This window comes from Pithys albifrons, chromosome Z (assembly GCF_047495875.1).
Source record: "Pithys albifrons albifrons isolate INPA30051 chromosome Z, PitAlb_v1, whole genome shotgun sequence".
Taxonomy (NCBI): domain Eukaryota; kingdom Metazoa; phylum Chordata; class Aves; order Passeriformes; family Thamnophilidae; genus Pithys; species Pithys albifrons.
The window spans coordinates 9,776,280-9,799,439 of record NC_092497.1 but is presented as its reverse complement, the minus strand read 5'-3'; the positions used below and the strand labels follow the sequence as shown (position 1 = coordinate 9,799,439).

At 50.8% G+C, this 23,160-nt stretch overlaps 1 protein-coding gene across 7 annotated transcripts in view; it reads right to left on the bottom strand.

The window, feature by feature from the left end:
* Positions 1–23,160, bottom strand: part of CNTFR (ciliary neurotrophic factor receptor) — a 204,653-nt gene that overhangs the window by 11,198 nt on the left and 170,295 nt on the right. For all 7 annotated transcript variants that reach the window (XM_071580445.1, XM_071580446.1, XM_071580451.1 and 4 more), the window contains 3 exons: positions 12,419–12,536; positions 11,476–11,642; positions 4,212–4,375 (listed from right to left, as the gene is read on the bottom strand). In XM_071580445.1, the coding sequence (XP_071436546.1) occupies positions 4,212–4,375; positions 11,476–11,642; positions 12,419–12,536 (449 nt within the window). The remainder of the gene's footprint in view (positions 1–4,211; positions 4,376–11,475; positions 11,643–12,418; positions 12,537–23,160) is intronic.

The following is a 23,160-nucleotide window of genomic DNA, read 5'->3' as shown; positions in this document are numbered from 1 at the left end:
CTCACGGTTCGTTAACATTTCATGTTGTCAGCACGGCCAATGGGTTCAATTAGACTTCACGACGGCATCTGCAAATTGCTGGCAACCCACGGGAGGAAATCCTCCCTCAGTCTGGCCACCAGCTCTGACGCTGCATAAGAAATACCTTCTTGAGCCTTGCCACATTCCCAGGATGTGCATCGAGCTAGTCAGTGCTCAGCCTATGTGATCTCCCTCCGAAAGCTGTGAAAAGTGGAGATCTTGCTCCAGAAAAATCCTATGGAATAGGAGCAAATTGGGTGCAAGACCTGCCCTGAGCTCCCCAAGATGCTCAGAATGGTGTCTGGCCACTAGCCTGCATCTAGGGGTGAACTTGCAGATGTGCTTGCGGGGAGATCAGAAGTGTGAGTGAGGCGATTGCTGCTGTTGTGAGTTAACTGAAAGAGCCTGTAAAACCAGAAACAGGCTATTAGCAATCCATTAGGAAAGTGTATCCAGTTCCAGCCTAGGTAAGCCATTAGAGGAACATCTGAGAGCATTAGGAGAGCTCGCTTGGGGCCAGGATGGGGCTATAAAACAGAAGAGGAAACCACGCTAATCTGGCTTGAATTACAAACTTAAAAGCGGGAGAAAAATAAAGGATACCCTAAACATTTAATGTTTTATATTTAGGAGACAGAATGGGAGATTCTGCCAAAAGGAGAGGAAAAAAACCCTGTTTAGGCTACAAATATCCATCTCTCTTCTGGCAGCAGAGAAACCACCAGCCCCTCTTCCAGAAAGGGAGGAGCATGACTTTAAAGTTGCTTGACTTTCAGAGTGAGCTTGGGGCTGGTCGTGTTGAGGGGAGTCTTTGAGAACATGATGTGGCATGATATGACACAGCTGCATCCTCAGTAGCTACAGAATGCCTGTGCCCAGGCTCGAGGGAGCTGCTGTGAGGTAGCACGACTGGGCACATGCTTCACTTCACGCCCATGTGAAAAAACATCATCATCTCTCCATGGTAATAATTCCCAGAGCACATCACCGTGAATCCTAGAGCAAACTGCAACACGAGAGCTGCTAAGCGACCTGAGTGGAAAGGCACTGCTGAGCAGGGGAAAGGGAGTGCAAATGGCACATTGAGACTCAAACCCAATTTGCAAAGCACTGGGAAGGGGACAAGGGTATCCCCCCACCTCTGGGTCAGCCCCAGAGATTGCTTGATGGGGTGGGATACTTGGGCCAAGCATCATCTGACTTTCTCTGGTGGGGGAAATTGTATTTATGGCTTGCTCACACAGTGGCAGTCTCGATAAGATCCGCCGCTCCTGCCACGGACGGCTTCATCTTCTGGTGCCAAGCCCTGGTATTATTAAAATCCTGAAAGGAAGAGCCTGGAAGAAAGCAGACGCTGATTGAATCAGGCCCTACGGTATTCGACAGCTCGACATCCATCTGATCCTATTAGTGCTCATTCGGTCCTGCCTGCTGAGGTGCTGTGCATAAATCAGACCCTGCAAAGATAACAGGAGGTGGAGAGGTGAAAGGGGAGCTGCTTCTTCTGCCAAGAAATACCATGTGTGAGTGGGGTCTGCATGGATATTCCTGTCTCTGGGCAGCCTCCAGTGCTTCTTTGTGGGTTTGCTCTTGCAGGAATGCTGGGCTTCCCACAGGGCTGTCAAGGAGATACTTAAAACACACGGTTGGTGCAGAGGTGGGTTGCCATGAGGAGGCAGGAACAGAGTTTAGCCTGGGGACCATGGGCACACAGGGATGTGTCAGAACATGAAGTTACCCAGCTCCCCTGGCTGCTGGCAGGAACTTCTCTCTATCCTGAGCTCCCAAGCTGCCCTGTTGTCAGCATGCAGGTTGTGTGGGCATAAAAAGCAAGGGTCAAAAGCCAGTGGGGACAGCAAGACCCAAGATGGGGGCAGCTTGTGGCAGGAGACCTACACTTCCGCTAGAACTAAGATATCTCCATGCACGTGTGGCATGTGTGACCACTTCATCCTTTCTCAGGGCACTTGTCCATTTGAGGCGAGATCCAACACCACCACTGTAGGACAAGCTGAATGGCTGAGGTAGCCTTGGCCCTATCAAACCATGAACTTCCCTTTTCCACCTGGATTTGGGGGAACAGGGACCCCTTTCAAGATGACAATAAGAAATAAGTCAAGCAAAGAATGCAGCATGGCTTGGGCATGCTCCCAGCATGCTGACATTGGTGGCGTTCATTTTTGGGTGCAAATGCCTGCTTTTGCAAGATGCTCAGGTGGGCTACACAGGCTGAAAGTGCCAAGGGGGTATGGGGTCAGCACAGTTCCAGCTGTTGCAGTGCTGCCATTCCCTGGTGTTTGGGAACTGATTGAATTAGGCTTTGCAAATAATTCATCTGATGAATAGTGGCAGTTTTCCTCAAATCATCCACAAATCAGATTTTTCATTACCCAGCCAGCAGGGCAGGGAATCAGAAAACAAGGCTGGTACCTCACTCATTGAATGCTTGCACTTGTTCACCAAGCAAATTATTCCTCAAACAGACTTCTCCATCCCTCAGTGATAAGGAACATGTCTCTTGCAAGAGGATTATGATTAAAAGGAGTACCCAGGACTGCTGCATCTTCCTGAAGTGCTGGGAGGTGAACCCTTCCCATCCATCCTTACACCCATGAGAGCTGGTACTTTGAGCTCTCTCTGCACCTCAGGACATCTTTATATATGAGAAATCAAGTTTTTACTGCCCAAGAATTGCCTTGTCCAACTAGAGTGGTCCTGCCACCAAGTGTCGCCAACACCTCCACATAATTCCCACCATTGCTGCCTGACTGAGAGCACTGATGGATAGGACACACCAATCCCTCAAAGCTCTGTAGTGAGGGGACTGGCCCAGCGTGACCCCACTGATATGGTATCCAATACCCCATGGTGGAGGGGACTGGCCACCCTGAGGGTCTTGAAGTGGGAGGATATCTCACTGTCTATTCCAACATTTCTGGATGCAAACCAGGGTACTTGGTTGGATCAGGCTGTGGCAAGGTATGAACATCAGCTTTGTCCGCAATCATTTCACACCCTGAAAAAACTGAGGTTGTGTTTGGCAATTCCCATTAATCTTCCACTTTTTGCACAGCTTCTGCAGTTTAAGCATTTCTCCCCCAAGTGAAAAAAAAGTATCTAGAGAAAACTAATACCCAAACTCCACTGCTGCTTTCTTACCCCTTAGAATGCTCTGCAGATGGTCTCCCACTCCCAGGAGGCGAACAGAGGGCAAAGAGACAATCAGGGATACCCTCTAATTTTCTTCCCTGATTTTCAAAGCCATCAGCAAACACTGCAAACTGAAACACAACCTGCTGCGCTGCTTCCTCAGAAAACCAACCAACACAAAAAGAAGTCACTGAGACAACAGCACCTTGCAGAAATCTAAGCAAAACCTCCCACCCGTCTCCCACATGTTCCTCTCCCTAGAAGAGCTGGCTGGAAGAAAATCTCACTTGGCTCCTTGACACATGTGAGGTCCCCAGGGACCAGGTACTGCCTCCTATTTGTCCTTTGTCTTTTTTTGCAAAATACTTTATGAAGCAAAGCACCTACTTGGCTTTCAACTGGCCCAGCATGGCACAGAGGGGATGCTGGATAAGCCATGCCAGTATAGCAGTACCTCTCCTTCAGGAGCAGATTGCTTTCCTACACAAGTCGAGCATACAAGCAGCACACAGAGGTTAAAAAAAAAAGCCTGTTCATTATCTTCCTGCAGTAACAAATGAAATCTGTCCTCCAGGCTGCCAAGGATTTCACTGACTATTTTTTTTAAAGAAACAAGAAATAAAAGTAAAAAATACGATAGCATTGCAGCAATCACTCTGTGACTGTGCTCTGAGTTACGGTGAGCGGTATTTTATCTTCAGTTCAAAATCTAAATGTGGCAGAGGCGCATTTAAATGTGGTGACATTTATACTTTAAATGCCTTTTACATCTCGTTGGCAAGTTTTATATAGAACATATGTATGGAAAGTAGATAGGGGCTGTGGATGAAAATGTGGAGCAGGGACAGCCTGCAGAGCCATTTGTAGGCTGAGTGTGAGCTAAAAGAAAGATGGAGAGGAAGAGAAAAGGGAGGAGAGAGGTTGCCTGGGCAGTATATATCCTTTTTTTTCATCTCTGAACTGTTGTTCCCAGTGCAATTTGTTTCCAGTCAGCAGCTCCCCCCACCCCCTCCCATCCCAGGCAGTGCAGCATCACTTACGTGTTGCCACTGGTCCAGAATGAGAGGCCGATACCGCAGGAAGAACTTGAGTGGGAAAGACTCAGGGTCAGGCCAGGAAGAGGGGTTTTGCCATGACACCTCCAGTCTCCGAGGGTTATTGGGCACGGGTTTGGCCACCACACTCTCCGGAGGGTCTGGCTTTACTGGAAGAGAGGAAAAGAGGGTGGTTGGTAAAGCTTTGGGTATCGTTCTTTGTAAAGCTTTGGATATCCTTCCTTTATACCCCTTGGCACAGCTGGCTGGATGTTGTACCATGTGCTTTCTGAGGAGAGCAGCCAACATGCAGAACATTCTTTTCCCAAGCTAATTAGATGCAAATCACCTTTTCTTGTCTGGGTCAGTGATATGACTGTTCTGGCTCGAAACACCACCATTAAGAAGGTGCCAGTGCTGGCAAAACCAACCTGTCCAGGGCAGAGAGCATCCCTCATAGACAGGGCTAATTGGGTCAGGGTGAGGATTCCACCAAGCCCAAATCCTGCACTTTTCTCACACCTGCTGATTTCTGGGAGTCTGACCCACATTCAAATCCCCTTATGGTGCAGTAATGTGGCAGAGTTTAGGCCGTGAGTTTAGGACTGGGGTTTTGGAGATTCAAAGCATTGGAAGATCCTATTTGCTAAGGTGAAAAGCTTGCCTTGGTCACCTTCCACCCCAGGTGTCTCTCTCTCTCTGCTCCGCTCTGCTTTTAGGACACAGGGATATTTTCTTGCTACCTGACATGTATTCCAAGTGAATATTAATTGGCTGTGAGCTATGCAACATGCTTTGATGTTGCAGTTACTTTCAGAGTGCCGGAAGCATATCACAGACAGGCTGTGATGAACGTCGCTGCCTGTTGCAGAGCAACCCTTGCTGCTTGCCAAGGGTTTGATCAATTCCTGACAGCTTGAATTCCCAATTGCAATAGCAAAGCTGAGACAATTTGTGTACACCCGTGCTTCAACTTTGCTCATAGCCAGGGAGGACCTGGACACAGGGATCTGGGCATGCAGCTGTGCCAAAGGTGGAAGACGACTTTTTGTGCACTTGAAGAATAGCAAGGCATGTGAGTCCTCATATCCTGGGAAGGCTCTTAGTGCTGCTTTGAAGTCCACATACAGGTGAGTGGATTCCTCTTGGCCTGAAAATCTCTGGATTGAGGAATGGTCCCCTAGCTCTGATTACCTTGAGAAGTGGTCTGAGAATATCAGCATCAAACTCCACTGTCAAGCAAAGAGGAATGTTGGGGCTGCAGAGAGCCCCTCTGCCTGGCAGAGCTCCTGCTCTGCTCTCAGAAGTCTTCTGCATGCTGATCGCAGGGTTCACCTGCTGTGGGTGGGAGGTCGTGTACACAGAGGGGCTTTTCCTGCCCTGAGGGAGGAAGGAGGCCATGAGTGAGCCACTCCCTTACTAGACTCTCTGCCTGCTGACTGCAGCCCTGCCCTGTGCATGAAGGGCATCTCTTTCTGCTCCAATGGGACCACATGCTGATGTGGGGCCAGTCTGCTGCATGTGGAGTCATGTGTGTGCTGCTCACTGCCATCCTGCCCCAGAATGATGGTGGCATTGCAGCAACAGTCCCCAGGAAGAGACACCTTCCCTGCACCACCACTGCTTGCTCCTCTTACGAGGAACCAGCCTGCGATGCTTTCATACTTTCTTGATCGTGGGTGAGGCAGAGCGGGGCTGCTGAAATAAAGCCACAGCCCAACTATCTTGGTGGGACCTGTTTCCCTTGAGACATAGCACACCACTCCTTTCCTCTTTCCAGCCCTTTTGCTCAGTACCCTGGTACGCACCTTTCTGCAGTTCTTTTTACCATTATCATCACCACCACCCTGACACCCTCTCCTGCCACCCATCACCTTCCCTCTGTTGCAGTGGGTGCAAGGAAGGCTGGACATTCCTCCATCCCCATGGCATCCAGTGCTCAGAGGATGCTCTCAGAGGCTCAGGGAGTGGCTGGTGAGCAAGCACCCATGGACCTGACCACAGGTGCCCTGTGCCACCTCCCAGCTCCCCCTGACCCCTCTCTGCAGCAGGACAGGACACAATTTTCCGTTGACAGCTTTATTCTCAGCAGGAGGAGTTGCTGGGCCTGTGCTATGCTGAGCTACTCCAGATGGCTCTGCAATTCCTCTGCTCACTTTGAATCCCAGGACTTGGGCTGGACATCAGCTTCTATCGGCAGGGACTTGGAGTCCAAACGCATACGGAAAAGTATAAATCCAGCACTGGCTCAGCAGGCTTGGTGTGCAAACAAAAGTCTGTTTGGTTGAATGAACGCAGATGACTGTGAACTGCAGCTCTGCAGTGAGGAAATGCAAAGGCAAGTGCATGCCTAGGGATGGATGTAATGGATAGTCCCTGGAGTAAGGCAGGGAACCTGGCCTCGGTTTTTAGTGTGCCAGGCTGGAGCGGTGCTTAAATTCAGTTGTGTTGGGCAAGGCAAATGTGCTTGGGCCGCAATGAGAAATGCTACTGTGATGGTTGAAGGGTCACAAAAAGAGTGCCCTGATGCTGAGGTGGGAGTTTCCTGCCCGTTTTGCAGGGCTGTGGCCTGTAGCCTGGCTCCTGTGGGTTGGAGAGTGTCCCTGGTGCACAGAGGGAGGCTGCCCTGGCTCCAAGAGTGTGTTCTGGCTGCGACAAGCCTTCATACAGCACTGTGGGTAAGTGTGAAAACCAGCAGTCACTGCTACCTCCCCATGTGTCCTTTCATCTGTGGCATGCCTCTTGTCTAGGCTAGAGAGAACAGCAGTGCCAGCCCCTCCAAAAGTGCAAAGCCAAATCTGTTCCTGTCACGTCTCTCCAAGGCGATGGGGACACAACAGCCAGGAGAGGCAACTGCACCTCTGGCAACCTGTCCAGAATGGACAGACCTCTGTCTCTTAGGACAGACCTTGTTATATTGTGTTCATCTCAGGAAACAGCTGGGCTGCTCCCACAGAGGCCAGCTGAGGAGCAAGGAGAGACAGACTGTGTCCAGCTCCCCAATTTCTACATGACCTTGAAGGAGTCCTTTATCACCTGCAGCCTCCTGGGTCCCTTCTTTGCAGAGAGGGACATGTGCTCCTCCTTCCTCAGCCTTTGTCTGCATGGTGAGGCAGGGGCTGTCTGGCTGTACATCAGCCAGCATAATAGAGCCCTGTCCTCACTGAGGGCCTGCAGGCAGCAACATAATAAAAGCAGTAATAGTAATAATAATAATGGATGATGGGCATTAGGCTGAGTACTGGTTAAGCGGTTATAAAACCAGATGTAATATCATCCTGCAGAGCTGAGGGAGCATCATCAGACATTCCTGGGAGGGGGACTTGGCCAGGAGGCTACTCACAGCTTTTCCCACTTGGTTTTTGGCTGCTGTGTCCAAGTGAGGGCTTGGAGTGCAAGAAGAGCATCCGAAAGCAGCTTCTCCTTAAGGCACTGCACACTCATCCTTAAATGCAAGTCTTTAGCTAACCATCGCCCCTGGCTGTTGTCAGACATGTCTCAAAATGAAGCTGGCAGTTCAGAAAGGCAGCCGAGACCCTGTGGCAGAGAGTGGCCCATCGCCCATCCTGTCTCTCCAATGAGCACTAAAATGGATCCCTTGTGGCCATTAAATATCCCCTGGCATTTTCCATGAGCAGAGGGATATTAAACTCCATGTCTTAGCCAAATGTCAGTCTAGGTAATTTAATTCTGCCTCCCTAAGTAGTATGAATTGAACTGACCTTCTGCTTAGGCAACTGTATGCCTGTGTTCAAAGACTCCCAATTTCATACAGATATGGGCATGTTTGTTCTTGTGCAGTATCTCTGAGATGATCTGCACCTTCATTGCCCCAGAGCTGGAGCTGGGACGATCAAATGACCTACACAAGGTCACAGAAGGGATGGGCAGCAGATTTGGGGAAGGCACTCATGCCTGCAGGGTCCTGTCTAAGGCTGCCCTCCTCCTTTAAATGCTGTGCATCTTCTGATATTTTCCCTCAGGATCACATAAGGAGAAAGGTGCTGAGGTGGGACACTGGTGCTGCTGCATGGTGATGGTGTTTTGGCTTTCCTGGGGTATGCAAAAACCTGCTACCCAGTTCTCAGGCTGAAGCACGAGTGAGGAAGGTTGACCTGTGTCCTGGTGGGCCACAAATGTCCTCATGCTATCCCAGAATGCACAGAGGAGTTGGTCATTCCTGACACACTATCCCAGCCCTTCCTGGCATCCACCTCTGCCTCCAAGCGCTTGACCCTCCAGCCGCTTTCCCACCTCCTCTTGTCTGGGGCTGGAGCCCTGATGTGTATAGGGTTTTGCAGAAGCTCCTTACACTCACTTTTATTAATATCAATACTTTGGCAGAAGACATAATTATGAAAATGATTTCCAGAAGCAAGATGACAAGGAAGGCAGTCTGGATCTCCTACCAAAAGATGGGGACCAGAGGGCTAGAAAAGCTCTTCCAATCATTGAAAATGACAATGCAGAGTGACCCTTCGCAGCTGGCTGCTAATAACCAGCACAGCATGACCGCCAGCAAGGCATGGGCTCAGGACAGCAAAAGAAAGTACCAGTCATTTTCCACTCAATTAGAGACCATCTTCCAAGCGGCTGGGAAACGGATTTTCTGCTGGGGGCTCCAAGGAGGGAGCAAGGAAAGAGGAAGAAAAACCAAAGGAGGTCACTCCTTCCCAAGGGCCTTTTTGTGCTTGTCCAGGCTGGGTGGGTGGTCCAACCAAGCAGTGGGTCTGCTCCTGGCTCAGATGGTGCTGGGAGGGAGCTGCTTCAGCTCCAGATTGCTCTGTCTCCAGCAGGGCATGAGATCAGGACTTCATGACTGGAGTTCAACCTCCATGCAGAAGGTATGACGGTTTTCTCTGAGCTAATGGGAAAATAGAAGGCAGGCCATGGATTTCAGGAGAAGCATCACACAGGTGACACAGTTGACACTGTCTCTTCGTTTTAGCAGGATGTGTGCAGGTGTTGCAATGTTCCCACTCAGCATTTCTCCAACAAGCAGGAGCAGTGGCTTTGCCCTGAGCTGAAGTTTCACACCTTCTTCATCTAGTAAAGGGAAACTCAGGAAACTTTCTAAGATGAGATCTCATCAGCCCAGCTGATGCTGGCAGAGATCGACAGAGAACCCACCGGGTGCTACATCCACACCTCCAGCATCCATCACACTGGAATATAGTCCTGTACTGCAACTGCAGAATGGAGCTGGAAGAGGCACAGAAGCTTCTGTGAGGACAGCAGGCAACCTGGGGCAAAACTGCACAGCAAAATGCACTAACACAGTGCTCTTGTTTTAGCTGGAAAGACCAGGATGGCAAACTTCCACTTGGGATAGGTGGCTGCTATTTGGAAGCAGCTGAGTTCAACCTGTAAAGACTCGGCTACGCCTGCTGACTGCCTTCTTCAGCTTGCTGTCACCACCCTATCTGTGCTGCTTATGCATGGTGCCTGTACCAAATCCCGAGGAGATTTTAAGGCCACTAGACTGAGCAGGTTATGGGAGAGGGTTGGTGGCAGGATGCAGAACACAGCCCTTCCTACCAGCATCAGCCCATCACCCCTTCTCCAAGTGCCACCCTGGAGCATCTGCCAGGTAATGCTGGGTGGTCTCACCTCCCACTGCAAATGCTGGGATGTGTCCAGGCACCCTGCACCCCTCCAGACATTTTGTCAAGAGGCAGCAATAGTACACCCATGCTAAGGGCTGACCTGGGGCAGCACTGGCCTCTCTCACCACTCCTCCAGCCTAGGCTGAGTTCAAACTGCTGGGCTGAATCTGGCTTGTGCTGGTGCTGCGATGCCCGAGGCTTGCAGCGGGGTGTGCTTCCCAGGGGAGTTGCCCTTGTGTGCTGGATGGAGGACCAGATGTTTGAGAAGCTGGGCAGGGCATGGGTGGGATGCAGATGTTACAAGAGGATGCCCTGAACTTCTGCAGGAGGGAATGTAAGGAACTTGGAAAATTCAGCTTAATTGCCGTCCTGGGCTCTGCAGGCTGGAGGTTACCTTCATTTTTAAGGAGTGTATCTTCCACAAACATAACAATTTCCATTTAAAGGGACCCAAGTGACTGAAATTCCACCATTTCCCTGCTAAGCTCCCTGCTTTGTTACCAACATTCTCAATGTACCCTGCTCTGTTCAGAGCTGGCACTTTGCTTCTTGTTTAATATTTTCCAAGATTTGGGGCAGAAAAGGAAAATCTGGGATACCAGTGGAGCTTCTCTTCTTGAAGTCCTGTATTTCCAACTTCTTTGACTGGGATGTGTAGCATATTGAAGGTGAAGACCAACTGCTGGCTGCACTTCAGTGATTCATTTATTTGTTTTTCTGGTCCAGTAATTGGCACATGTAACCAGCAAATTGCTTTTCAACGTATTCCTGAACTCTACTCTCTCCTATTTTTTCTGTTCTTTGAGGATGTCACAGCACCAGCTGTAATCCGGCTTTGGCTGGTGGCAAAAGCTGCCTATTTTGCTGTATTTGGCACTCAGTTGCTCAGATCATGCCCACCCTTCATAGTCAGAGCATCATTTCTACCATGGGTCTGGACATGGTTGGGAAGAATCCCTAAAGCACAGCCCAAGACGTGGACACCCCAGTCCCCACAGCTTCCTCCTCCCCATCCCACACCACACATCATCCAGTGCACCAGGGGATGGGGCAGTGAAGGGATGCATAAAGGGGATTAGGGTTTTTAGAAGCATATTAGGCAAGTGCTAGGGGAGGCTGACTGTGGGAGATCTTTATCCTGACTAAGGGTGGCAGGAAGAGCACAGGACATTTGAATTTCCCTTCCAAACCTAGTTCCCATGACTGCTTCCAGCACAAACACCAAACCTCTCTTTTAGGGACACTCAGAGGGGTAAGATGGGCAACACCATTTGGACCACACAATTTTCACAGCTATCTGCCCTGGTACATGGCTGCCACTTCCCCAGTCTCCCAAGCAGCGAACAGCCACGGGCAATCTGGATCACTGGGGCCAGGCCACCAATGTGAGCAGGATGGAGGCTGCCTGTAAGCATCCTGCCTGGCCCCCTCCAGGCTGTTCAGGTTCCAGCATCAATTATAGCAGGGTAATGAGAATGAGAGGGGCACAGGGAGGATGCCGGCGTGGCTCGTAGCCCATCGCCATCTAATGCATGGATAAACAGAGGCTCCAGATGGAGAGCCAGTTCCTCCCCCATCCCCTCTCTCCAATGGGCGACACTGAGTGCAGAGCAAGCAAACCCCAACACCATCTTGGAGAGTCCAGTTGTTGCTGTGGAAGTTACCTATGGCGAATTCGTCAAAGGTGAGAGTGGTGAAGTTTTTGCCCAGAGCATTCGTGACTGTCAGAGTCACCTTGTACTTCACCGTCGAGAAGAGCTGCAGGTATCTGATGTGACACCTGTTTTTGGGAACAGCATCCTTCTCACAGACCATCTCTTTTGTGCCATGTCTGGAAAGCAGAGGTGAGAAGAGGTGTTACCTATGAAGGCATCCAAGCTGCTGAAGGGAGGAGGCAGAGTGAGCATCTCTGTCCCCACTATGCCCACAGTCCCCATGCACCAAGCCCTTGCTGCAGCCAAAAGGCTGCTTTCCTCCCATCAGGGAAATGTGTAGGCTCCTCTGTGTGATGGTTTACCCTAAGCCTACACAGAGACTGCAGTGCATGTCCTCACACTGGCTTCAAGGAAAGGACAGGACCATGCTGGGGTAGGGCCTGCAGCTTCCATAAAGGAAGATAAGAAGATAACGCGTGGCACCAGTTTGTATAAGGGCCGTGAGAGAAATCAGGCACAGAGTGGGTTACGATGCCATGACATGGCCTTTTCTAGATGAGACACACTACTGCTGCATGACCACAGGCAGTTTACAGCAGGAAAGAGCGTGGATGTGACAAATGTCCCAAAAAAATAGGCCTAACCTCCACTGCAGACAACAGGTGCAGAGAAGGTGGTTTTATGGGGCAGTGAAAGGGGACCTGGGAGATCAGGAATTTCTGGGTTCCCTCTAGAGAAATCAAACCTTTCTTGGCACAATGCCCCAGTCCCAAGCATCAGGTTTGTTTGTCCTGGAAATATCCTTTCCCCACCCCATTTTGGGACACCAATCCCATATGCTCAGTGCAGGTCAGGTCCACTGCCCCAAGACTTCATGGCACTACTTGAGACCTGCAGCAGGCAGTGGGGACTAAAACTCACCCCTTTGCACCATTCCTTCCCAGACACTTACATGACAGAGATGTTGAATGAGTTGGGGATGTAGGTGGGAGTAGGCAGGTGCCAGCTGCAGTAGAAACCTTTCGGGTAGTTGTTGGACCGGCACATCAGCACTGGTTCCTTCGGCGGGGCTGCCAGGGAAAAAGAAAGGGTAATTAATTACCTGCTGAGGCGGAGTTATCACCAGGTTCCAAGCAAGGGGATGACCCTACACTCCCAACTGCTGCCACCTTGGGAGGGGAGAGTTTGCAACAGGAGCCTGGTCTGTGTTTATCAGCTGCTGGAATTATCTGCGAGTCTTTGTCCAGTATGTGCTGCTCGGGTCCCCCCATGAGACCTTGCTTTGGACTGGGCTGTACACAGCAGCTCACCTACTCCCTGGGCAGCTCACTGCCTCTGATAAGAGACAGAGTGACAGAGGGGGTCGGCAGGTACCAGGGGAAATTATCTTCAAGGCTGCAACAGAGATGTAGCTGATGAGGAGGAGGTGCTGCTCTCTTGACCCCATTAAGCTCCACTGCTTTCAGCTTTCTCTGACACATCCCTGGGGAGTGATAAACTTGTTGAGGGATGATCTTCCAAAAGACCAGAGGTCCTCAAAAGGAGGAGGAAGGACCACTGGCAAGAGGAGGAAGGACAATGTGAAACCAGTACAGAAAATTCAGCTCTGGAAGAGGATTAGCAGTGTTAATGTTTCTGGCATGGTACAGAGCATCCCATGCCAGGGCACTGCCTCCCAAGAGACAACTGGAGACAGGATGAGAGTACCCAGTGAGAGCAGCCTTCCTCTGCTCTCATCAGCCGGTCCTAGATAGTAGAGGCAGAAGAAGATTTTAAAACCAGCAAAGTGTTCACACTACACTCAGCTTTCCTGGACAACCATGCACTCTGCTCTTTGCTGGAGCACAGCCAGAGCTGCAGGAAGACTCTACAAAAGGCTGAGAGCCAGTGCATGCAGAAGATGAGATGTGATACCTTTCAGCTGATAAATTTTTTCCCTGTTGTTAAAAATCTTAACTGACCTGATGCTGAGGTCAACCCCTTTCATGGGCACTTGCATTGCTAAGAGCAGAGTTTGGCTCCAACTGCAGCACCTTGGCACAGTGCCTTGCCATAAAATACACTTGGTGGGCTGTGTGCACACCAGGATTCCCCTTGGAAAGCCTGTCTGAACCTGTGGCAGGTTCCCTCCTTCCCTTCCTTTGTTAGCTGTCATCCCCATGCAATACACCATAAATGTCCTAGGACATGCTTCTCTCTCCCAGGAGGGGTTTTGAAACAAATCTATCAGATCTGGCAGCCTCAGTGTAGAATTCACTGTGCACCACAGTCCCAGCAGTGTTCACCACCACAGGGCTGACCAGTCTCCTCCCACCGAGGACACTTCACTGAGGCAGACACCTTACCCATGGCCATTACTGAAAATAAGATGCTAAGCAGGATGCAGAGATGGAAGAGTTCAGGGACCACAACCAGACCAGGAAACTCCTTCCCCTGAGGGCTGCAAGGGCACATCAGAAGTCCCACAATGCTCTGTCTTTTTATGGAGCAGCCCATACTGGTGTGAAGGTGTTCAAGGTCAGGCTGGGTGAGGCTTTGAACAACGTGATTTAGTGGAAGGTATCTCTGCCCACGGCAGAGGTGTTGGAATGAGAGGGTCTTCAAGGTCCCTTCCAACTCAAACCATTCTGTGATTCCATGATGTTGGTGCAGGGATGCTGTGCACCAACCTAACACTCCTCTGTCTGCTGCACCAGAGGAGTAGTGGATGCGGGAGTCAGTGCCCTGGCTGCACCACAAGGAGGCCAAAGCTTGAAGAATCAACACAAAATGGGACATTCCCACAGCCATGTCTGTGCAATTCCCCAATGTGTGTGCAGCTCTGGCAGAACTGTAGGTCTCTCAGAGGTCTCTTTCACCCCATTTAGGCACAGCCTGACCATGCCATGTGGAGATGGCCAACCCAGCTGGTTTGCCATGAGCATGGACTGCCAGGGCAGGCTGCTGGGATCTTACCTCAGCATTGCACAGAAGAGCCCAGGCTCAGGAAACAATGATGGCTTTCACTAGAAAACATTCCTGTGGGGGACGCAAGGAGCTCCAGCTGCAGCTGGAGTCTATGGAGTCTACGACAGTTTCCTGAGGGGAAACTGAGTCACAGAGAGGCACAGGGCTTGCATGCTCACCAGTGCCCCTTGGGGAAGGCCTGAGGGCAACCAAGCAGATGATAAGAGAGCCAGATGCAGCAGAGTCGGGGAGCAGGGAGACGGAGAGGGAGAGGTGGGGGCCAGCGGGAGGGAAGGCTGTACCGCTCTGCTCCATGTGTTCCTCCTAATGGCTATTTCAGCCTTCAGCTGCCAGACGAAGGCCAGAGTCTGGTTAATGAGCCTCCCAGTTAAATTATTCAAGCAGACCCTCCACATCAAAACAGAGTGGCTAATCGCAAGGCCAGAGATAAGGGCCTCATCCCTTCTACAGCTCTGTCCTCTTCCTCCTCCTTCTTGCAGGCTTCTTAACCCCTTCCCTGTCTCCTCGGGGAAGGCTGGAGCAAACGCGTCATTGCCCTTGGCAGGGTGCAATGGAGGGTCGAGAGGTGTTGGGGGGGGGGGGAGGGGGGCTGACGGGGTGCAGGCAGTTTAGGGAAGCCTTTGGGGCTCGGGTGACCGCGTGGTGGCACTGTGCGCTAATAGCACCTGCCCGGCGCGCGGCAAACGGGAATGGGCTGGGAATGCTGCTCGGGGATGCTGGAGAAGCTGTGAACACTGGGGATTCCACCGTGAGCGTGTGGCCCACTTGCTGCTTCTGCTCCGCTGTCCTACTTGCAAGCGAGAGCCACCGGGAAGTCAGGCAGAAACAGCCGAGGCTTTGTCGAGCATCCCTGAAGTCCTGCAGGGTCCAGCCCTACCTGCTCGGCCCCAGATGCTGCACTGCTACTACGTCACAATTAGTCCATCTAAGGATAATTTATCTCCATTGTCTCCAGTATTACGCCGGATATGGCTCTTTGTGATCTGCTAATTCCTCCACTGAGGAGGCTGAGGCGCGTTTATGCCTCCAGGTTTGCTTTGCTGGGAGAAAGTGGGGGCTGCCTATACTGCCTTCCACTTCCAGCCCCACTCTGCAGTAGCCTTTGAAGATCCCTATTTTCACAGTCTTGAATGCCTTGAGAATCCTGTCCCCCGGTTCAGTACTGGGGCCCCAAGTGTAGCTCCAACCCTCTGTATCCACAGCACACTCCACCTTTCATTCTCTGGTGCCTTTTAGCAAACCAGAGGTAGAAGGAAAGACTGGGCAAGTGGGACAAAATGAGCCTCATCTCTCTGCCCTCCTGATGCAGAGTTCAGGGACAGATGTAGATGATGGAATGCTGCCGTAGGAAGTCTGTCTTGCATCAGTTATCCCCCTCTCTTTCTGGACAGACACAAGCTGTCTCACAGGGACACTCCTGCAACTTCCATCTCTGCGAAGAGCAGTCAGTCTCAGAACTACAGGTGTGTTGGGAGGGGGTTGTCATGCAATCATTTTCCACCTTGATAGGGAGAAAGTGCACCCCACAGGAGAGGGCAGGGCCAGTGCAATGTATCTCTTGGGGCTGCAATGATGACACCACATGGGCGACCATGACCAGCACTGCCAGGCACCACGAAAGAGAAGGCTGCAAACCCCTTCTCAAGTGCTTGGTGCATTGGGAGTGCTCTCTTTGCCCACTCTCTCTTCTCCAAGCTGGTGGCAGGGTCCTCATCTCCCTATGGGCAAGGGTTGCTTGCAAACTCGTTCGTCTCCCCTCCTCTCCAAGGAAAGGCACTCGCTGGCACAGCTCATGCTGCCCATCAAAGGCTCTTAGAGACAGCAAATAAAATTGCAGGCTCCAATCGATCCAGCACTCTGTAATGCTGTCTTTGGAGGTGGGCCAGCCCATCAGGCCGACAGAGAGAGCAAGAATGGCAGTGGAGCAAAACAAAGCCATCAAGGGAGCAGCACTAAAGGCTTTTTATGCCTTGAGGCTTTGGTCAGTTCTTCTGGGTGTGGGATGTCCTGCTACAATCTCCTCCATTCTCCCCTAGATGATGTCCAGCTCTCAGCACCTGCTCCATGCCAAAACCAGTCCGAGCAACACATTGAGCCACTTGGGCACTCCTCCCCAGGCTCCTGCACACAGTCTCCTTAATCCTGGCAAATATTTACTTCCCTGTCACTTCATGGAGCTGCTGAACTCTGTAAAGGCAGAGCTCCTCTCTTTTTGCCACGAACAGTGACTGCCCTCTCTAATCTGTCTATTAACCTCTGGCATGGCAAGAAGCCACTTCTCTCACGTGCTCTGCTGATGTCCTCTCTGAAAACCTGGCATGTTTAATGCCTGGCTGTGGTAGCTTCAGGAGCTTGGGCTGCAACCAGCCTTGTTGCAAAATCTCAGGGTGAGGGGATGAAAGGCTGCACCAGAGCCCAGTGCATCCCATCTGGGCATGCTGCTCTCAAGCAACGCCAGCAAAATTTGGGTCTGCAACAGGCAGCAAAAGCTGGGGCCAGGGTCATCATCTCTGTAGACCCCTCAAAAGACTGATGGCAGGGATGGAGTTGGCTTTCCAACCACACAGTGCCCCATGCTTTGCATCCCTTTAACCTCTGTCTCTCTGGCTTGTTCAAAATAGCTGTTTCTTGACCAGCTCCAGCACGTCTGCTCAGCTAGAGACAACTCAACAAGTGGTCCTTGAAGATGCAACTGCTCTTGGTGCATCAGCAGACACAGACTTTTGTCTCCCTCCTCATCTGTAAAGCCTTGTACCCTGAGTCCCACTGTGCAGAGGAAAAGTGTGACCAATCCATTTTAAAAAACACTAAAAATGATCTACAAGAGCTTTTGCAAACTCTGCTAGGTCATGAGATAATGGACATTAAAATCATGACATTTTTATATATAGAAAAGTTATTTTAGGTCACTTTTAGAGGTTTCTGAAATGGATCAGTTATAATTTTCCTCTCCTGCTGAGGGCTGAACGTACTAAAGATGCCTTGCTCCACAGGTGGAGGGATACAAAAAATAGTGCCAATAAAAGTTTTAAGAGGCCTCTCAAACACTTCTGTAGGAGGTATTTTTTCTGGTGCACTCGGGGCACATTCAGGCGCCGGGCTGATGGGGGATAATGAGCCTGTAGTGTGCTTTTGGGGTCACCTGCATAACTCATCATCTCCATCTTGGGCCAGCAAAGACTCCAGGGTCCATGGCAGCAGCATGTGCTTGTGCTGGAGGTACAGCTGTGACACAGCCTGCCTGCACATGGGCAGGACCTCTGTGCTGCCTCACATTCTGCGGGACAACCACAGAACAAAAGTTGTTCTGCTGCCAGACTCCTGGTGTTTGCATCCTGGCCTCTCCCCAGGGCCCATGGCAGGACTGCTGACCCACCTCTTGTCTGTGCCTCACATACCCTCCATATTATCACTCACCAACTCTTTTTTTGACACCACACCCATGACCCTGCAAGCAGTCGGTATGTACTCATGAATACAAAGGCACCTAAAGCAAAGCTGGAGGGCACAACAGGGATCCACCTGGGAGTGAGATGCCAGCATTGGGCATGTGGGAATACATGCACAAGACCAGTAGACCCCTCACATCTACACACACACCTACACAGATGCTTTGTTATGCGCATGCTGCAAGCATGATGTATTATTTATCTAACACTGCTTTTCTAAAATTGTTTGTGTACAGCAGACTGGTAGGAAACAACAAAGAAAACAATGATGAATAAATCATATTTCTACTGCCAGGTGGATCAGGGGAGCATCCGTCTGCCATGCACCACCTGTGCTGGAGTGCAGCACATCTGTGGCTGGGGACAGTCCCTTCTATCAATCTGTATTTTTGGATATGACTGTTTTGTTGCTGGAGAAAGGGAGGGAGGTGAAGCTTTGATTTAACTCTCATTCCCATTATCCAGCTATTCTTGGGTAAGTGTGAGGATGAGAGGGGGTGCAGAGGACAGCAGAGAGGTGATATGTAGGCAGGTGATGCTCCTGATGTTCTGGAGACATCGTGTTCATAGCCACTGCTTCTTCAAGAAGGATAAAGCAAGAGTTTGGTTTTGGTTTCAAGTGATGGAGACAGGGTTTAGGTCTCACTAAGCCATTCCAGCCTTAGCAAGTGGACATTTTAAGGAGGATATTCCTCCCCCTTGAAATAAGACATAGAAGGTGTATCCCTCTAGAGTGTAAGCCGTCCCAGCTGAACACCAGAGTTGTCCACACTCAGCCAGCACTTGGCCCAGCCCTGACAGCCATATGCTGCAGTACCTCCCTGGTAGCTCCCTGTAAGGTCCAGGGACAGCTGCAGCTGTAGCCAAAGTCCCCTGACCCCTTCCACCATCTAGGAGACAGCTCTCCAGCCTCAAAGAGCAAGAATTTATTCCCCAGAAGGTGCTGGAGAAAAAGGTGGACTCAGCAAAAGATAAATTTCTAAAAGGCCCTATTTTACACTGATTGGGGCTCATAAACCAAGCTATGGATTTTCTCATTTCCCTTGCAGAAAATTCAGTGAACATGGCAAGAGACAATGCTGTAAATTTTTGGGCAGAGCATCACTTATAGAGAAGAACGTCCCACTTTTAAGCTCAAGTAGCAGGGCAAGTCTGGTGTGATAAGGGACTCACTGGAGCTTCCTTCATGCCACATTGCATGAGGCTGTGCTGCTTGCAGCACAGCAGAGGTGCTCGTCAAACCTGACCACTCCCCCGACCTTGAGAAAGTTAGTGAACAAGCCTGACAGCCTCAGTCTGTGTGAGAAAGAGCAAGAGGAAAGGTGCTTTGACAACTGTGGCACAGGGTGGGCTGGCTGACTGGCACGGCAGACTTCTCTGGAGATATTCTCCCAGCTGTGGGATGCTGCAGGAAGGTCATTTAGGCAGAAGTTATCTGGTACACTGTACCTGTAACAGACCCTCTTGTTGCCACTCCCTTCAGTGGCACTGGTACTGGGCAGCATTGCTGTACCAGGGAAATGCCCACATGGGTCCTTGGTTGGAGATCCTGCCCAGCACACTGGCACCCCAAAACCAACTCTGCTCCTGCAGGTGAATCTGTCCCTATGGGACAGGATTCTGGGCTGGATGCCTTAGGGATCAATGCACAGCAGAGTTGCTGGGCACCTCCATCCTTCGCTTGGGACCACACAAGGGAAACACAAGGGAAAGTCCCTACTAACCTTCCTGTCCTCCATCAGAAATCAAAGAGCAGCTTTGCTCTGAAACAATATTAAATATTGAACAAAAGAAAGCAAATCTGTTATCTGGGATAATTGTGAGTAAATAAAACATTTAACCAAACCAAATGCAGCTGTTTCTACTTGGAGCCGGCACAACAGCAGGGAAGCCAGCTCAGCTACTCTGCATCCTCGTTACGGCAGCTGATTATTGTTTTGTGTATAACAGTAGCACCGCCAGTCCTCGAGTGAGGCCGGAGCCCACAGTGCTCGGTGAGGTACCCTCAGGATGGGTACATCGGCAAGGCAGGATGCAGCAGCACAGCAGCGCACCGGGCACGGGAAGTTCTTTGCAGTGCTGGGGTTTGCTCTCCAGCCCGGGGAGTTCACGGCGAGGCCGGCTTTCCTCCCCCCAACACCTCTGCGAGGGGATTTGCATGTAACATAAACCATTTCAGAGCCAGGTCATTGGTTCGCACATAGCCCCCGGCAGAAATGACCAAACATCGTTACCGGCTGCTCTAGGATTGACTGTGCCGGGCCCCCGCCCAGCTCCCGGAGACCCGAGGAGCAGTGTGGGGTGAGGGACTATGAAGCACCCGAGGGGAAGGTGCCGGCAAACGGAGTCTTGGAAGGCGCCAGCGATAGAGAGCGCATCCCTGTCCCCATCCTCAGAGCTGGAGCATCCCAGGATGGCAATCTGCCATGCTCACACAGCAGGGAAGGGGCTGCGGCCCCCACATGGATAGCAAGGGACTGACATGCTCTTGACCTTTGCACATTCGTGGGGCTTTCCTCCGCTGGGTTTTGGAAAGGAGAGCTGGAGGTCACTGCATCTCCCATCTAAATGCTGTGCCTGTCCCTTATAAAATGGATGGGAAGCATGAAGGGCATGAATTACATGGGATTTCCCTGCCAAAATAATTTCTCCTTCCAGAAATCATTTTCTTCGACATGGGGCTGAATGCACTGTGCCAAGGCAATTTAGGGGGAAACACACTTAATAGCAATGCATGGGTTCCCCAGCAGCTGCTCCTCACCCCAAGGAGCTTGTGGTCAGTGCACATGAGAGCACATCACAGCCCTGATCTTCAGGGAGAAGGAGCTGCCTCCTTTGGTACTCCTCAATAAATGGCAGAGCAGTCTGGCACAGCTCTGTTTTCTGCTGTTCCCCACCTCAGTCTACACCAGCTGTGAGCAACATGTAGTCCTGGAGTCCAGATTTGTGCAGACCCCTGGTAATCTCCTTCAGGAGTTCAGCTGGAAAACCTGCCAGCCAGAGAGAGTGAACACCCCTGTCTAGTCTGAGGAAGAGCAATGTCTTCCTTAGCTTGGTTGTACAGGGGGAATGCCCCTGAGGGTTCTTTGGCAGGGACCCCGAGTGTCCGTGCTATGTCAGTCCCCTGCCTCCCTGCCTGCAGTGGGTGCAGAAGAGAACTTTGCATACACTTCACCCTCTTTTTCCAGTTTCAAGCACAAATTCTCTGCACAATCTACACTATGGCCAGTCCATCTCCTTATTCATAGGCAGCAAGAAAGCAATCAATCCTCCCTCCAGATGGAGAAGAGGGGGAAAATACCAGGTGTGATCAGACACAACTGGGACCATCAGCAGCCGTGTATCCTCGGCAAAGCTGTCCCATCAGAACTCCTGAAGTTGTATATTTATCCATGAGGAGCCTCTGGAGGGAAGCTATAAGCACTTTGTCATACACTGAGTAACAAGCTCGCCACGAATATTATCAGCTATCGCTCCCAGCGGGGAAGTGTGGGCTGCCTCTAACAGCCAGCTCTCCAAAAATACCTCCTCTCTCCTCATCCCTCTTGACATGCAGTCTTGATATGTCCCCTTCTTTGCTCTGCTCTTCTCCAGACTGTTCTCCACAATACTCCAGTAGGGGAGGTACCTCCTGGCAGACATGTTTCTCACCCCATGGGGAATGGAAGGGAAGAAGTAAGAGATTTCTGACATTCTGGGGTAGAGAAAAGGGTATTTTTGAGCTTCTCTTCTCCTGTCTGGTCAGGAGGATGAGCTGATGGGAACAGTAACAGACATAATCCCTTATTCACTTTCTTCTTGAACTTGCACTGGCTTTTGCACGAAAAACTCCTTTCCTTCAGCATTTACTGAAAACCACACTCTTCCCTCATGTTTTGCTAGAGGAAATGATGCAGGCTGTTCTCCCCATCCCCTTACAAGACAGACCTCTTGGTGCCCTTGAGCCTGTACCAAGTGCTCAATCTTGGACTTGGTGAGGACAAGGAACCTGAAAATGGACATCTGTGTGCTGGTACCCTACTGTGCACCAGGTGTCTGCACAGGCAGTGGAACCATTTGCTCATCCTGTGTTTGGCCATCCTGATTGCATTTAGGTTTGCTTATGCAGACTCAGCATGCCCTGGTCACCAACTCACATCCTTGGGGCTGCTCTTCTGCCCCCCATGGTCTCCTGGTGAGATGCTATGCTGCTCCTGGACCTGATCTGCGGCCTGTGCCTGTCCCTCAGCCCCAGGGACTAAGCTGAGAGTGCCCAAGAGTCCTGGCCTTCATAAGCTGACTTTGCCCAGCTTAATGTCATTGTCACAGTCCTGCTGGGAAACCAACTGCAGGCACCTTGCAAAAACAGCTGGGCTGGAGACAGAGGTGCCCCAAGACAGGCTTGACTTGGCTGTAAAGAGATGACAAAGGACCACAAAGAGCTTCTTCCCATGCTGTTCCCACCCTGAATTCATGCAAGTCCTCTCAGCAGCAGCCCGCCTCCTTAAGCATGTCCAGTGAAAGCACTTGGCCAATCTCACATGTGCTTCTACATGATACATCCTGGAAAATCACAGCACTGGATGATGGTGGGGTGGAACTGAGATGGACACCTCATGGGGTCACTCTGGTTTGTGGTGCTGTTCTGGCTCCTCATGGGTGATACTAGCCCGTTAATGACAGGCATCTGGGAAGATGCCTAATTTATCATAGGAAATGAGGTCTCCACAGCAGTCCTTAACTGCCCACCTTCTGCGTTTGAGAAAATACCATTCAGGCATGTCACTAACAGTAGGACTGTGCCCAGCTCAAGCCTAAGTCCTCCTCTATGCTGTTGGTACCTTGGGTTGAAGCAGGAAGAGCATCAGTTTCTGCAGGTCACCCAAAGTGTGTCCTTCAAGTGGATGAAACACAGAGGAGTGTGACATTTCTGGATGCAGTGGGCTGGGATACCAGCTTGGCTAACACTGTAGTTCAAGACCACTGCTCTCTTTATGAATGTCTGGTTTTAAATCCTCAGGCCTGACTCAGACCCTGGCCTCATTCTTTTTTTAAGGCAATGGGGTTCTTGGGACGATGTAAGTCACACAGCTTCAGACTTCACTGCATTTGGAAGTAATAGCTGCATCCTTAACTCAGGCAGCTTCAAGGGAGGTCCCATTATTCAGCCCATCTGTAAAGAAGTGGAGCTAAAAAAAGGCCCTGTGCTTTATGAAAATGACGCTCATTTTCCTCAAATCCTGGTTTGACGCTTAAATCCCCACAAGCAGCAGTGGGCAAACTCCAGGGGACGCTTATG